Source organism: Acanthopagrus latus, chromosome 6 (assembly GCF_904848185.1).
Source record: "Acanthopagrus latus isolate v.2019 chromosome 6, fAcaLat1.1, whole genome shotgun sequence".
In the NCBI taxonomy this organism is placed as follows: domain Eukaryota; kingdom Metazoa; phylum Chordata; class Actinopteri; order Spariformes; family Sparidae; genus Acanthopagrus; species Acanthopagrus latus.
This window is the reverse complement of record NC_051044.1, coordinates 15,416,654-15,431,397: the sequence shown is the minus strand read 5'-3', so window position 1 is coordinate 15,431,397 and position 14,744 is coordinate 15,416,654. Positions and strand designations below refer to the sequence as shown.

General features: G+C 41.7%; 1 protein-coding gene across 2 annotated transcripts in view; it reads right to left on the bottom strand.

The window, feature by feature from the left end:
* ca16b (carbonic anhydrase XVI b) overlaps positions 1–14,744 on the bottom strand; it is a 113,221-nt gene that overhangs the window by 8,167 nt on the left and 90,310 nt on the right. For both annotated transcript variants that reach the window (XM_037100567.1, XM_037100566.1), the window contains exons 10-24: positions 13,858–13,966; positions 13,712–13,761; positions 12,886–13,621; positions 11,155–11,293; positions 8,184–8,275; positions 5,904–5,995; positions 4,583–4,679; positions 4,384–4,466; positions 3,873–4,007; positions 3,623–3,757; positions 2,868–3,040; positions 2,601–2,736; positions 1,306–1,452; positions 796–889; positions 148–224 (exon numbers count right to left, since the gene is read on the bottom strand). In XM_037100567.1, coding sequence (XP_036956462.1) covers positions 148–224; positions 796–889; positions 1,306–1,452; positions 2,601–2,736; positions 2,868–3,040; positions 3,623–3,757; positions 3,873–4,007; positions 4,384–4,466; positions 4,583–4,679; positions 5,904–5,995; positions 8,184–8,275; positions 11,155–11,293; positions 12,886–13,621; positions 13,712–13,761; positions 13,858–13,966 — 2,295 coding nt within the window. The remainder of the gene's footprint in view (positions 1–147; positions 225–795; positions 890–1,305; positions 1,453–2,600; positions 2,737–2,867; positions 3,041–3,622; positions 3,758–3,872; positions 4,008–4,383; positions 4,467–4,582; positions 4,680–5,903; positions 5,996–8,183; positions 8,276–11,154; positions 11,294–12,885; positions 13,622–13,711; positions 13,762–13,857; positions 13,967–14,744) is intronic.

Here is a 14,744-nt window from a genome sequence, read left to right as displayed (position 1 = left end):
CTGAAGATCATACAGCTCATACTGATGGATGATTATGACAGCTGACAGACTACTGATCATTTTCCAGGAAAGTGTCACCAGGAAGTGTCAGACCTGTCAATAAAGTTTCTTCAGAATCACACAACAAGCCAGAATATCACACTGTACCATTATGTAGGATGCATTAATGTAATCTGTTCCCTTCATTCCAGGCAGAGTGGTGAGTCCGACCCTTGCTCGCTCCGCTGTGGAGAGGCAAAGACACACACACACACACACACACACACACACATTAAATCTCAAACCGAGGTCTCTAAAATTTCACACTGGCTGATAATGCACACATTCATTACCAGTCTTCGCTGTTGCTATAGCAACAAGCCCCCCCCCCCCCCCACCACCAGGGTGCAGAGAACACATAGAAAGATTAATTTACGGATTATGGAAATAGATTCTAATTTTGGAAAAATGAATTGTCTCTAATAATGTCGTGACTGAAAAACAGCAAATGTAGAATACAAACTAAAATGCTGAGTCTGACTCACATTTTTTCGAAAGGGAAAAAAAATCAAACCCAGAGAAGAAAACGCTTCTTTATAGTGTCCAAATATTCTTTTATCCTACAAATACAAACATACTGTTGCTGTGTGACTCATCTACAGGCCACCACCCCTATTACTTTCAGTATAAACCCACTCCAACCAGCTCTCCTGACGCCCCTGAATGCAGTGGCTATACATGTTCGACATGACCTTGTTTCTCCAAAACCTCAGCTCGTCTGCGTGTGCGCTCTGGTAAAGCAGATAAGATACTCACAGGGAACCACTGAGGAATTGCGGTTCTTCTCCTTGTTGCTGTCTTTGTGGGCGCTGAAGCACTCCAGAAAGCGCGTGTTGCACTGAGTCAGGAGCTGGTGAGAGAGAAATAGAGGGCAGAAAGACCAGAGGAAAAGGAAAATCTGATTAAAATAAAGCATGAAAGAATAAAGATATAGTGTTGTTTACTACCACGGCAAGTGTTTCACATTAATAAATAGCATGTGACGCTCAGGAGGAAGCGACATTGTGTGCAAGCAATTAGTTTCTTTCTCCTGATGTGGAGAGAGCAGGAGCTTGATGAAACATTCATCGGGCTTTGCAAGAGGCAGCAGGGGTGACAGACATGACTTTATTACAGCCAACATCAGAGACTCCCAATCTATTCCCGTCTGGAACCTGAAAGTCGCTGCGCACGCCGCTAACAAGATCCAAAGACTGCCATGATTTCAGCCGGTGATGCAAACTTCAAACGGTGTTGGATAGTCCATCTCCCAGAGTATTTACTCACCCTGAACTGCTTCTCCAGCTGCGTGCGGCCGGTCGAGTTGGGCGTGAGGATGCTGTTGACGTAACTGTGCAGCTGCCAGGCAGGGACCTCCGTCTCTCTGCTCATGATGTTCTCCATTAGGGCGTCATGGATGAAAATATACTGCTCCTGAGGGGGGAAAAAGGAATACATATTTATATGTACACATATATCCCTTACAGGTGAATAAAGTAACCCCAAGATTTGGAAATAACCTTTTTTTCTTTTTTTTCTTCTTCTTTTTTTTTTTTTTTTTTTAACTCAGATCACTTTTATGACAGTTCATTCCATCTAGCTTCTTAAGGTGGGTCACTTTAATTTAATCCCAGCGGAGGCAGTTATGTGATTGGATGTTAATTCATTCAGAGGGAAACAAAAGTCAATCACAGCCTGTCAGCCTGTTTGTCTTTGACTGACACACAAAGGCTGTGGTGACAAGTGGCATTAGGAAACAAAATGCTCACTGGAAAGGAGGCTTTGTGAAATAAGTGAAATAAGGCACTGACATTAAAATGGCCTGCAATCAGGGTGAGAGATGTATTTTGAAGTTAATTTAGCAATAGCATGGTGTGGAAAAATACTGAATGCTTAATTTCATGTCTCACATTTTAGCATCAAAATATACTGAAAGTACCAAAAGTTTTTAAGAATCCAATGGATTTTAACTATGAATGCACTGATGTGTCCATCACTTTGTATAAAAGTAGCAATATGTAGTTCAGGAGAAGAAATTCAAACTGAGAATTTCAAGATTTACACTATTAATGAGATAATAAAACAAACTCAGAAATATTAATTTATTTCCACAACTGAATAAACAAGCTGTTCTCTGAGGAAAATAAAGTCCCCACAACACTGAAGCTCGAAAAGTGGCAAGGTAAGAATATATAAAACAAAGTAAAACAGTGATGTCCTTTAAGGTCAGGTTGTTTATTCTGTTTATTCAGTTGTGAAAACTAAGAGATTTTTTAATTTAGTTTGTATGGTAGCTGCACTGTGTGTGACACTTATTGAATAGTGAATAGAAGCCTGATAAAATAACATTTCATGTACATTTCTCATTTACACTCTGCCTACACGTGTTGTGTTGCTATGTTCAATATCTTTTGACGCTGTGGGTCTCCAGAAGAGCGACCCTGAGTAGAAAGACACACAAATTTAAACATTTACATTGTTTTATTGATATACATGAAGTGTTCGAGCCATTGATGACCTTTTAAATGTAAGAGAGGAAATCCAGTTTGAGAACACGAGGGATGATTCACGTAAAATCTTACCTCGGTCTGAACCAGGTAGTTGCGTTGTGTGCGGATGTGTTTGAGAAAATCCAGGACGCTGACTGTGCTTTTGTCCTTGATCTGTTGAAGCATGCTGTCGATGACAATGTACGTTCCTGTGCGGCCGACCCCTGCACTGAGGAGCAGAGCACAAAGCAATATGAGCATAATGGCAGGCCCACAGAGGGAGCAGTTAAGCAAATATGAGAGTGGAGCGCTCATGAGCAATATTGATGCAGCCCGGGAGCTCGGTGATAAGGGATCTACCTGCAGTGCACCAGGACGGGGCCCATGTCTGCGGTGCGGGCCGCTGATGAGCGGTTGATGAAGGTGAGGACAGGGAGGGTGTACTCGGGCACTCCCATGTCAGGCCACTGAGTGTAGTGATACTGGACCACGATGCGCTCATTCAGCTTCCCTTTAGGGTTCCCCTTCTGACCCTAAACATGAGAGCAGAAGTGTGAGCCTGGTGAGAACACGATGCAGACTCATTTACTCTACATGGGGGCAGCTTTCATGGACCGGCTGCATCTGTTGTTTTAAGTACAGACTGATACTTGTTCAGGCCTAGTTCACATGTACAATGTGTACAATTGTACAATTCTCCAGCCAGATGAACATTTTAGCGCCATTTCAGAAATACCTGAAAATGCATGTCACATCACCATTCATGAGCACCGAGAAGGAGCGTGCGGTTGTAAACAGGAAGCAGATTGTATACTCTGTGGTTGATTGATTAGTTGCAGAACATGCTACGAACCAGGGAACCTGTAAAAGGTTTTATAGGTTCCTTGCCATGAACAAGGCAGATAAACGTGACCACGCTCCACGGAATCCTCCTGGATGATGCTGTTTTTATTCAAATACACTTGTCAGCAGCCATTTCTGTCTTTCCATTTCACTCACTTGAAATCAGTGTCAGTTTGTGTCTTTCTAAAAATAGACAGTGTAACATCAGGTCCGTCGATGTACAAACTCAGATAGCCGACTACACTCAAATATCCACCATGCCATTTGGTTACCTTTTTAACTTTAGTGTTCCTTATAAGAAAACGCCGCAGTGTGTAGCAGGCGTGCACTTTGGTGCCTTTCAGCGTCACCACAATGTTTCCATATTGCTCGCTGTTCTCCATCGGCCAGTACTGGTCACATTTCCTCTGGAAGGACACAACAGACACAACGAATCATTCACAACATCTGAAACACAGTCATCTCCATCGGGGATTTATTTTTTTCCATTTGCATTTCTGCGAATGATTCCAGTGAACCTACTCGGCCTTTTTCCACCAGGTTGGTGATCATGATGATGATTCCAGTGTTCTGCTCCCAAATCATCCTCCAAAAGTCCTCAAATGTGGACTTGAGAGGCCCCTGGGCAGCTATATAAGCTCTGGGCCGATTGTAGCCCTGAAACAGGAGAGTGGTGGAATAAATTTGCTGGTAAGACGCAATCAATACTGTATAAATTACCCACAACCCCTGATATAGCTGACATGATGGTTTACTGATGCAAGACATTGGTTGGTCATGAAATCCACTCCTTCAGCTGACAGAAACTGTAAAATAATTATATATCAATCAATTCTTTTGAAACTAGATCCCGATTTTTCTGCCCTGTATGTTGAAGATTCCTCAATTAATATGTTAACAGAAGATGTCAGGAAGGCATCTCTTCGTTCAAACCTTCATGTGAATTTCACAACATTTCAAACACTCAAAAACAAACAAAGCGTGATCTGAAAGAAAAAAAGGCCAAACATGTCAAGTGGCTGGTAAAACTCACATCCACGTAGTTGGCATTGATGTAATCCGAGTGTTTGGCATCCTTCCCCGCCAGCGCTCGTAATTTTACCCTGCTGTGGTCATCTAGGGAGAGCGTTGACATGTTTGTGTGAATTATTAACAGGATGAAAACATGTTATAAAAACATTATTGGATCCCGCAGCAGCAGACATCCTAATCAGATTTTACAGCTGACTCACAGGCCACGATGTTGATGTATCTGTTTTTGTGCTTGTTGTCAGGATGATTTGAATGTTCTGCTGTGATTTTCAGGTCGGCTGTGGAGCGTTGGACCTCCTGGAGAGGGGAAGAAAAATAGGCAGATTGATTTTTATTTGATACAAGACACAATGGATTCATCCCCTCTAAAGGACTTATATTTACTTAAAATGTTATAGTGTTTTTGTAGATTTAAGTTTTCATGAAACTACTGGTCCTCTTCCCCAACTCGCCCCCTGCAGAAGGAGCACAGAGTTCAGGACGGACTGCAAAATAGAACCTCAAGCATAAATTCAGCATCTTGGTCAAGGACACTTCAGCAAAGCAGATGCTTTTTCTGCCACTGGGGCTCGATCTCTGGCCTCCAGTAGGAGAGTCTTATTTTTCTCTTCTTCTTCTTCTTCTTCACCAACCCACACTGCACCCGCTCACCTCTAAAATACAACAAACATTTTCAACACAGGCTCATTGTGCTGCATTTGAAAATTATGCACACAAGCTTCACATCAAATGACCCCAATTAGAAGGAATCCTCCGGGGGTGAAGCTTTTGCCTCGTTTCTTAACCTGCTTACTCAGACAATGTGTTCCCGTCCAGTCAACCAACAGACAGACCTTCTCTAATTAACCTCTGTCTCTCTTGATCTTTCTCTCCATCTTTCTCTCAACCATCTGCTCAGAATTAGCAACGCTGCACACAAACACACACGTAAAATAATCTCTAACCACTGCTCAGACCCGGGCCAATTTGGAGACAACGTGTGCACGGTAGAAGGGGAGATGAACTTTGCTGAACAGGCTCTCAGTACTTAGTTAATATCCAACAAAGGAAAACAAATGCACTTTTGTGTGCTCTGCAGTCTTAAGGTTTTTCACACCTAGCTATTTTTTTTTTTTTTTTTAGTTAAGGTCAAACACATTTTGGTGCATTTGCTGTTTGGTTTGGTTCTTTTATACTGGTGTGAAAGCTGTAATTGGAATGTTGCAGGGCAGACCAGACAACCTGGCCACAGACCGTGTTAATAAGAAGGGGTCTGGGTTTAACTCTGATCAGACTGTGGTGAGGACCCGGGATTTTATGATATTAGCAAGGTCACTATAGATCATTTAAAAGCTAAACTATAAATAAATCCATCTTGTGATTGTGAACTTTCAAGAAAGCATTCCAATAAGTCATCTCTGTTAAATAGTCTCACTTTGTATTTCAGATCGATGGTACAAACGAACTGAGCAGAACTCTGCTGTAAAACTCCCTTTTGACAAATCAGAAACAAACCACTGTTGAAGTGTTGTGACAGCGTACCTCAAACTCCTCAGAGAAACCTTGAAGGTTGTTCTTATAGAGCTCCATGATGTGTTTAACGAAGTGCTTAACGGGGATGGCCTCCATGTCATCTGCGGGAGAAAACACAGAAGAGTCCATTAGTGCAACTGCAGGGTGTGTTTCACAGGTAATGTCTGTACATTTGTGGGCATTTGGCAATAAACAGAGGGAACCCGAAGCCATTTGTTCAGCAAATGAATAGTTTTCTGATGGTTAAATCAGTCAACGGATCAATCTATTCCCTAATTATGAGAGAAAAAAGAAAAGATAGAAAAGAAAAACCTGTGCTGTTTTAACAGACAAACCTTGGTCACAAATGTCGGTATTTTGGTAGATTTGGTATTTTGAGCATTTGTACGAGGGAGCATCTGTCTCATCTGAGTCAAATCTGCTCCAAATCACACATGGGGGATCTTAGATAAGGCTGGTCACCATCGTGCTGGGACAATAGTGCAGGGGACCCAGCTGTCATCGCTTCTGATACTGCCCAATGTTTTTACTTATTCGCCCGAACAGCTGGGGCCTTTAGGGCTCTTACTTGCCTCAGTGGTTCCAGCGTTATGGTGAATTTTGTTTTTTAATGTGTCCATTTATCAAAATGTCGTTCCTACCCTGTAATATTGAGAGACTTATCAGTCTAATCAGTTCATTAGAACGGTTCTGGGTGAGGGTGCTCGAGGAGCTAGATACTGAAGTGACGTATGGCTGATTAGGCCTAATTATTCTGCAAAGGATATAAAACAGTGTACTTCACATGTATGCCTCCATGCCCCACAGCACTATGTGCAAGATAAATACTTTAAACAGCAATCCACATCTGCCAATTTTCACTTTAAACATTTTGCCTTTAAGAATATATGGAGATAAGTAACACAAATTCTGAGCCCATAAAAGTCACTGCTCTATTGATTTCATTTTCTTACATATTTTCAACTAAATCAAGTACATGTTCAGCCATTCAAAATCCATGTGCCGTAAGGAAACTGCCAGAGTTTCAAAGAGCGTAAAAGAAAAAGAAAAGAGCAGGAAGAAACGAATGAAGAAGGGAAAGGACAGGCAATAAAAACCTAATGAATGTGGAGTCGATACCAGCATCAGCTGTACTCTTTAACTATGATATCACAGCCTTGAAATGTCCCCGAGCGTTAAGCGACTGTACTGAAAGTAAAGTCTAGTATTGACTAGCTGCCACTTCTCTGCTGCCGGGGGCAAAAAAAAAAAGGCTACAAAACTCCAGTCACACTGCTCCTACTGCTCCTGGAGTCACTTCACATGTAAATCAACTGAAACTGTGCAAATGCAAACATTAAGGTGACGGAGAAAACCATTTGAGAACAGTTAATGGTGGCTTGTGGATGTATCCGGTATCGGTCAGAAACAGGTCACTTCAAGTCGGTTAAGCTTTCTTTGTTATTTCTGGGATTTTCTGGTTCTCACTGTTGGTCCTAAAACCACATTTTTCAAGGTTAAAATAGATTTGTTTTTTGTCTGTGTGTCCACAGTCCTGCTGAATGAACTCAAGCACCCATTCCTCGACAACATCATTAATTTCAACCCAAAGCCATTAATCCAAGCAAACTACTTCAAATGTTTATTCATTTCTCTCATAATATATCCAATACTTTAAGCTAACCATTTATTCATTAATTTTAGGTGTTTTAATCCACTATGTTGAGTTAGCCGTTTTAACTGTTTATTCATTGCTCTAAGCTAACTATATCAAATGTTTATCCATTACATTAAGCTATTTCACAATTCATCCACTGTTTAGCAAACTATTTAAACTATTAATAAATTTAATGAACTATTTTATGGGTGTATTACCTCTTGCTAGCTATTTTAACTGTTTCTTTCGTTTTGCTAACTGCTTCAACTTTTTTGCTTGCCTGCACAGTAGTTTTTACACTCTCTTAAAACATTGTGTTCTGACATAAGATGAAGCTAAACATGTTTGTGTTAATTCCAATTGTAATTTTCCCCACAATCCTTCCATATACACCAAAACAACGGCAGAATATCCCCCGAGTCAAATAAGTATCATGAAGTATGCAAGTGTACTTGGTTAGAATATTTATATTAATGTTCAAATATCTACAGTGTTTATTATTAGTATTATTATTTAGGGACTGTGCACAATAAAATATTAACCCTGTATATAACAAGGAGAGATCCATTGCACCGGGTTTTAGCAAGTTGTTATTTTCCCACCCATAGTTTGTTGTAGTTATCTTCCAATACAATGAAGGAAATACAGCTTACCTGGTATAGGGATGACTGGTATATTCTCATTGGCCACCACTCGTGGAGAGCTGCTCTCCTCCACATAGAAGTGAGCTGTCTGGAAAAATCTCCTACAGGGACACAGAGAGAAGCACACTGAGCTGCCACAGTAAAGTCTATTAGGGAGTCGTTATCCCATTGTTCTGAGATCCGGTCTGTCAACATCAGCATCTAAAAACTGAATAGAATGACACGGTAATGGCAGAAAACTGCTAATGAAACCCCCAGAGTAGTTGAGACACAGCTGATCGCACACAGAGCGAGCGGCTCCTGGAAACACAGCCCGAGCCGACTACAGGGAACAGGTAAACAACTCATAGCGACACACAGCGCAGAGCCAAATTTAGCTCTTTACTCAAAGTGAAGACAACTAATCCAAACACAGACTCTCTCTTCAGGGCCACTTTCAAGAGGTCCCACTCCACTTTGACGACAACAAAATCTACTTAAAAGGTGCACTTTCGGAAGGAAATGTGCGTGATTGCTGCCTGCAGCTGCCGCTCAATGTCAAGTCAAGTCAATTTCGCTTATGAAACGCCAATTCACAACAGAATTTATCTCATGGCACATTTCATTTAGAGCGTAATCCTTTAATTTAGGGACCTAAAACTGTTGCCAAGTGTTTGCTCCCCCATGACCAAGCACTTGGCAACAGTGGTGACAAAAAAACAGCCCAGTGCACGAACATATTGACAAAGTTGGAACCAGAAACTTTTGACCTTCATTAGTAATCCATAGGTAATTCCTTCCTGTTTCGTTAGCCACACATTATGCACCCTCTATTGGACCATCCCATCCGAATTTAACACAGTTCAAGGTCCACAGCTCAGGGATGTATTCAAGTGATCTTTGTAATCTTTAGAGAGTTATTTCCGAGGATACAGCTTTGTAAAAACATGAAGTGTTTACACTAAATACTAAATAGAAAAAAAAAATCAGAAAAATGCAATTCCTTACTTTTTGAGTAAGTGAGGAATCCTGAGTTCCTGAACACCTTGCAAATCCCATCCAGCCTCTACCCCCTCCTCACACAAACTCAATATATACTAATGAATGCATATGAAAAATACCTATGGTTCACCCCAGTGCTAGCATTTCTCAGGTTTAAATCCTACCTGTACTTGATGCAGAGGAGGGAGCAGATGCTTGTCATTCTTTAAGAGAGATGGAGCAAAATAAATGTAAAAAAAAAAGCCTTCACTGCATTTAAATTATATAGAAAGAGAGACAGAAAGACACAGAGAGAGGGAGAGAGAGAGAGAGAGAGAGAGAGAGACAGAGAGAGAGAGAGAATCAAAGAAAGAGAGAGGGAGGGAGGGAAGGGTAAAAACAAAAAAGGGAGGAGACCCCCCCCCCTTGCTTGCTTTGCGTCACAGCCGCCCAGTCTAATGGCTCCCTGTGGGTGCAGATATGGTGCAGCCAACTAACCAGCACAGTTGACAATTCCTCCCTGATTGTCTACCAAGGTCTCGGAAGAATAGTTGACTTTGGGGGAATGGAAACAGGGACTAAATAGCCTTTCTAAATGGATGTCATCTGTTAAAAAGATAAACAATAAATACATAATAGAGAGGCGCTTCCCATTTAACAGCCACATGAGCAGTCACTAACAGACTTTTTTTTTTTCGTTCAGCTGAACATCTGTGAGTTTTTAACAAACACCTCGAGCCTCAGAAGCTTCCAGATGTGTAGTGTAACGGCAGCAATTATTTCCACTGTAGACACACTCATAATAATCCAACGCTAACAGTGATGAACAAGCTGAAAATTAGGTTATTACACTTCAAAAGATGGTCCACCGATCACGTTTTAAATAAACACTTAAGAATCACCAAACGAATTGTGGTATTAAGTTGTTAACGACCAAAACATCTGTGAGCACAGGAACTCTCTGCCTTTAATAGCGCTGCTGTCACCCAGAGAGACTAAGCAGAGCACGAGGAGTAAAGAGAGTGTGATTGGGTCGATTTCATCTTCCATCATGGTCTTTTCCCCGGGGGAAGCAGCCATTGTCGGTGAACTGTCAGAGTTGTCACAACAACAGCTGTGATGGCCATTTCTAATCTCAAAGCTCCCCCTGCTCTTCTACTCAAATACCTCAACTCTCGGTAATTTATCCACCGACTGAATCCGCTCCAGTCGTCTTGTTTTCAACTGTCTGTTTTTTAAACACCTCTATGGAGCTGATAACCAGACTGTTATTTATACAGCGCTCTTTTATCATCCGACACCACAGAATGCCAGAGTAAGGTGTTGTTGGCCAATAAACATTTGCATTAACTGATCTCACACCTCGAAAATATCCTAGAGAAGCATTTATAAAATACATTTAACACATTTTCAGTATTTACCAAAAAATCTCAGACTGTAAAAATAAACAAAAAGCCAGTGAGCCAGAAACAGACTCTTTACAGACAGTAAATATTCATGGGACCAGCTGAGGAAATGGTCCATAGTGCTATTTGTAACTCATTAACCATCCCACATGTGCCAGTGGCCTGGCCCGTGTAATTACTGGGGCTCCAATAGCGTGGCTGGAAATTAGCCCAGCAGATGAAGACACAGCTGGGACCCCTGCTGGCTCTGCAGGGCCTTCAGGTCTCCTTACCCTCACCCCAGTGGGTGATGGGCCTGATGTACGACGTGCAGGCAAGTCTTGCTACCAGGCTGTTTGGGAGTGATGCACACTCACGCGCACAAATGCTTAAAAACAGACACGTCCATATTAGATGGGTCTGAATGCAGAGCAGACTGACTGGAAAATCCAGACATGCATGAAGAGGTTTCGCTTCATTCAAAATGTTGGTGTGAACCCATGAATGGATGGGGTCGGTGCGGGTTAGAGGGGAGTCGTTTTTTACTCCTGAGGGAGATATCAGTGACACACTTATTAAGACGAAGCGCAAGGACTAAATGTCCCTTGTGATGAGGGTTGGTGTGTTGAACTCACCTCCAGTAGACCATCACAATCAGCAGCATTATGAGGCAGAGCAGAGTGAGAGCCGACACCACCACCAAAGGGACGATCCACACCATCCTGCCCATCCCAGGGTGAGGGATGCGGGTTACATTGGACAAGATGGTCCTATCTGTAACATGACACATAAATACATTTAAAAAAATTTAAAAATAAATGCATACATACATATATACACATAATGAATACACCATTAAAATTATTCTACTCTGCCAACTTCAATGGTGCACTATGTAGTTTTAGGGAAGACATTTCAAAACAAGAAGAAAAAAAAAACCTTCACTGATTTTTACATCTGAATGAACAACACAATTTCCTTCAGTTTCACTGTTTCCAAGTTTTGGGGACCTGAACTATGGAAATATATCAAATGACTATTTCTTGAGTTTGTATTATTACGTAATTAATATCATAGATACAGACTTCCTGCTTTTGATTGTTTTTTGAAACCTTTATAGTGCCTATTTGTAGACTTTTCTTTGAAATCATAGCATGCTTCAAATTACACTGCTGACAAAAATTACGGTAACACTTAATAACAACCAAAATTAATAAATAGGAAATGTATAGTTGATTAAACTTTAGTCAATAGTTGTTGCACTGTTAACAATATAGTGCTTTATAAATCATTTATTAAGCAACTGTTATTTGTAAAACCTTCAGCTAATGTTTATAAGCCTTTTTGAATGTTAATAAACACTATGATTCATTTATAAAGCTGCAACTAATGTTACTAAACAGTACAATTGCTTAATAAATGGTTTATAAAGTCTTTCATTGTTTTTAAACTGTGAAATATTTATCAACTACAGATTTATTTGGCATGAATTTTCCATTTATCAGTGATGATTAATACAAATGATGATTAATAAAATAAGACAATCTTGGTGAAAATTTGTGCCTTCCTTTAGGTCCATGACGAACCGAGAGATGTCTATTAGTGTGCAGTGCAGCCCGCCATAAGGAGCTTTTTTTTTTCTATGCCACCACTGGGAGTCGCCAAAGTCAGAAATGTTCCAATTCTACACAAAGGGGCTTTAACCTTCATGGTCATATTTCTAATGTCATACCTTTCTCTACATTTACTCATTAAAAAAAAAAAAAAAACAAAAAAAACATAAAAAACATTTGGAGTCAATATGAAAAGCTTCAAGTCTTGGCAGACCAGAACCCATGCTAGTCCAACATGAGCCTGCTGAGATAAATATCTAGCTTAGTTTAAAATAAATCTACAAGAGTAATAAACCTACAGGTCTATTATGATAAAAACAGACATGTTAACCTTATATACAACTTCAGTCATGCAAAAACCTAAAGGCAATAAAATAATGGTAGAAAAGGGAACAAAAACACGCTCTCTCTTGAAACAAACTCAAAGGAGTTCCTTGAGGCAGAACCCCCGTGGCAGACGTCTCACTTCTGCCTTAAGGCCTCTGAGTTGTAGCGACACAAAAGCCTAGAGCTTTATCTTTGACTTTGATGGTAACCAGTGTAGTTACTGTCTTAAATCAAATCATTTGTTCTCCTAATATGGGCTCCTTAACTGTTGGTAGTGTTGACAGAATTATGCTTGGAGAGAAGCCTTGTCTTGGATGATAGCTGAGAGAGCAAATCGGATGTTTCTGTTTGGGAAGGATGTGAATGCTGGAAGACAAAAGGGAAACCCTATTGTGTCATATCTGTGTGGGAGAGACGACCGCTCACCAGTGTGGACGGAAAAAGGCCAGAGACTGTTGATCTTCGGAGCCAGCGTGGAGCTCTGGGTGATCTGCATCTCTGCACTGTCATTCCGAGGCTCCTGAGTGGAGACTGCATTTACGTCTGTGTGATTCTTCTCTTCGCTGACCAGCTGATCGTCGCCAGTGCTCGCAGGTAACGCGGTGCCTTTGACTGTCGGCTTTCCTTCTCCTTTCTCTTTGGCTGTGGATGCGGGGGTGGGGATTAGAGGCTCTTTGGCCACAGTGCTGTTCGCTTGCCTTTCCTCATTATCAGGTGCAGTCTTGTTCTTTCTCTTCTTCTCCTCCTCTTCCTCCTCCTGCCCTTCATCTCTCTCCCCCTCCTTTTCCTCCTCATCCTCGCCCTCACTTGCAGCCTTATTCTCCTCCGACGGGCCATCGGAGTCGGGGCCCTGGGACGCCCCCTGCTCGGTGCTAGACTTCACGGTCGGGACGGACTGACGGGTGGGGTTCTGCGTGGCTTGGGGCGCCTGTGTGGGCCAAACAGAACTTGGCAAAGAGGAGATGACCCCGCCGCCTACGCCCAGGCCTGCCAGCAAAGTGCTCGTCACCACTGACGCCACTGTGGCCTGGCTGCCGCTCGAGGAGGGGCCCATCCCCGTTGCCATGGAGACAATAGAGAAGTGGATGCCAGAGGACGTCCAAGTGGAGGAACCGGAGCTGATGGGAGCCATGTCTGCCGAGGACGCTGGAGATATCGTGGGCTGACGGGGCAAAGAAAATGTGATCATCAAACCCTGAACGCAACTGAGACAAAAAAATACATTTGCACTGCCATCTCCTGGTCAACTCACCATCCCCGTTTTCACAATACGAGACCCTTCAAATATTCTTGTTGTATTCGCTGAAAAACAGAAAAGAGGGGAAGCATTTACAAATGCATTTCCTGAGTCTGACAGGCAAAACGACTGAAAGAAAAAAAACATATATATCCAGGTACCTCTGAACAACAGCGTTTGACTGAAATCACTGCGCAGGTCATGCTGACACACCGCCTGCACTCGGAACAGGTACAGCACGTCAGGGGAGACATTAGTGATAACAGCTTTCTGCAAGAGAAAAGATGCACATACATACACACTTACTCGCAAATACATCAGACAAAAAGTCTGCATGTGTGGATGAAAATACATTAAAAAGTCTCGATGCCGCTCATTCGTAGTGAAATGAAAATATTCCACGCTCAGCTGCTGTTCTGTCAACAGTCTATGACCCCCAAGTTCAATGTGGTTTAAAAACCTCCATTCCTGTCTAATTTAATTGTGTTGTGCAGTTTGCAGATGGCTGTACTTATATTAAAATGGCCCTCAGAGCGGTTGGGTGATTGCCTCCGGTATTGGAGAGCTAGTATTTTTCTAAAATAATTCTGATAAAAAGGTGTCCAGAGATAGAAAGTGAAAATTGAAATGGAAATGAAGTGGGCAAAGTAAGAAAGACTGACAGCAGAGAGAGGAGTGGGGAGAATGCTGTCGCTGTCAGTAAAGCGACTGATGGACTGTGTTAATGGAGTGTAACTACATAGAGCACCTCATGGACACATTCATTGCTCTTTCAGTCAGCCATTTGCAATAAATGTACATTTGCACATTGCACATTTTAACAAAACATAAAGATATTACATTAAACCATCAGCAAAATAATTGGCATTAATACACAATTAAGACAGACACCTCCAAATCAAGTCTCACCAGTCGACTTCTAGGTCTTTCAGCTTGCAAGGCTACGAAGTTCGAACACAGGTTTTTCTTTTAGAAATTATTCTATTTCAGATTTGACGCCTCTCGAGCAAGTTATACAACAGTATGGCGGATAACAGCAACAGCTTCT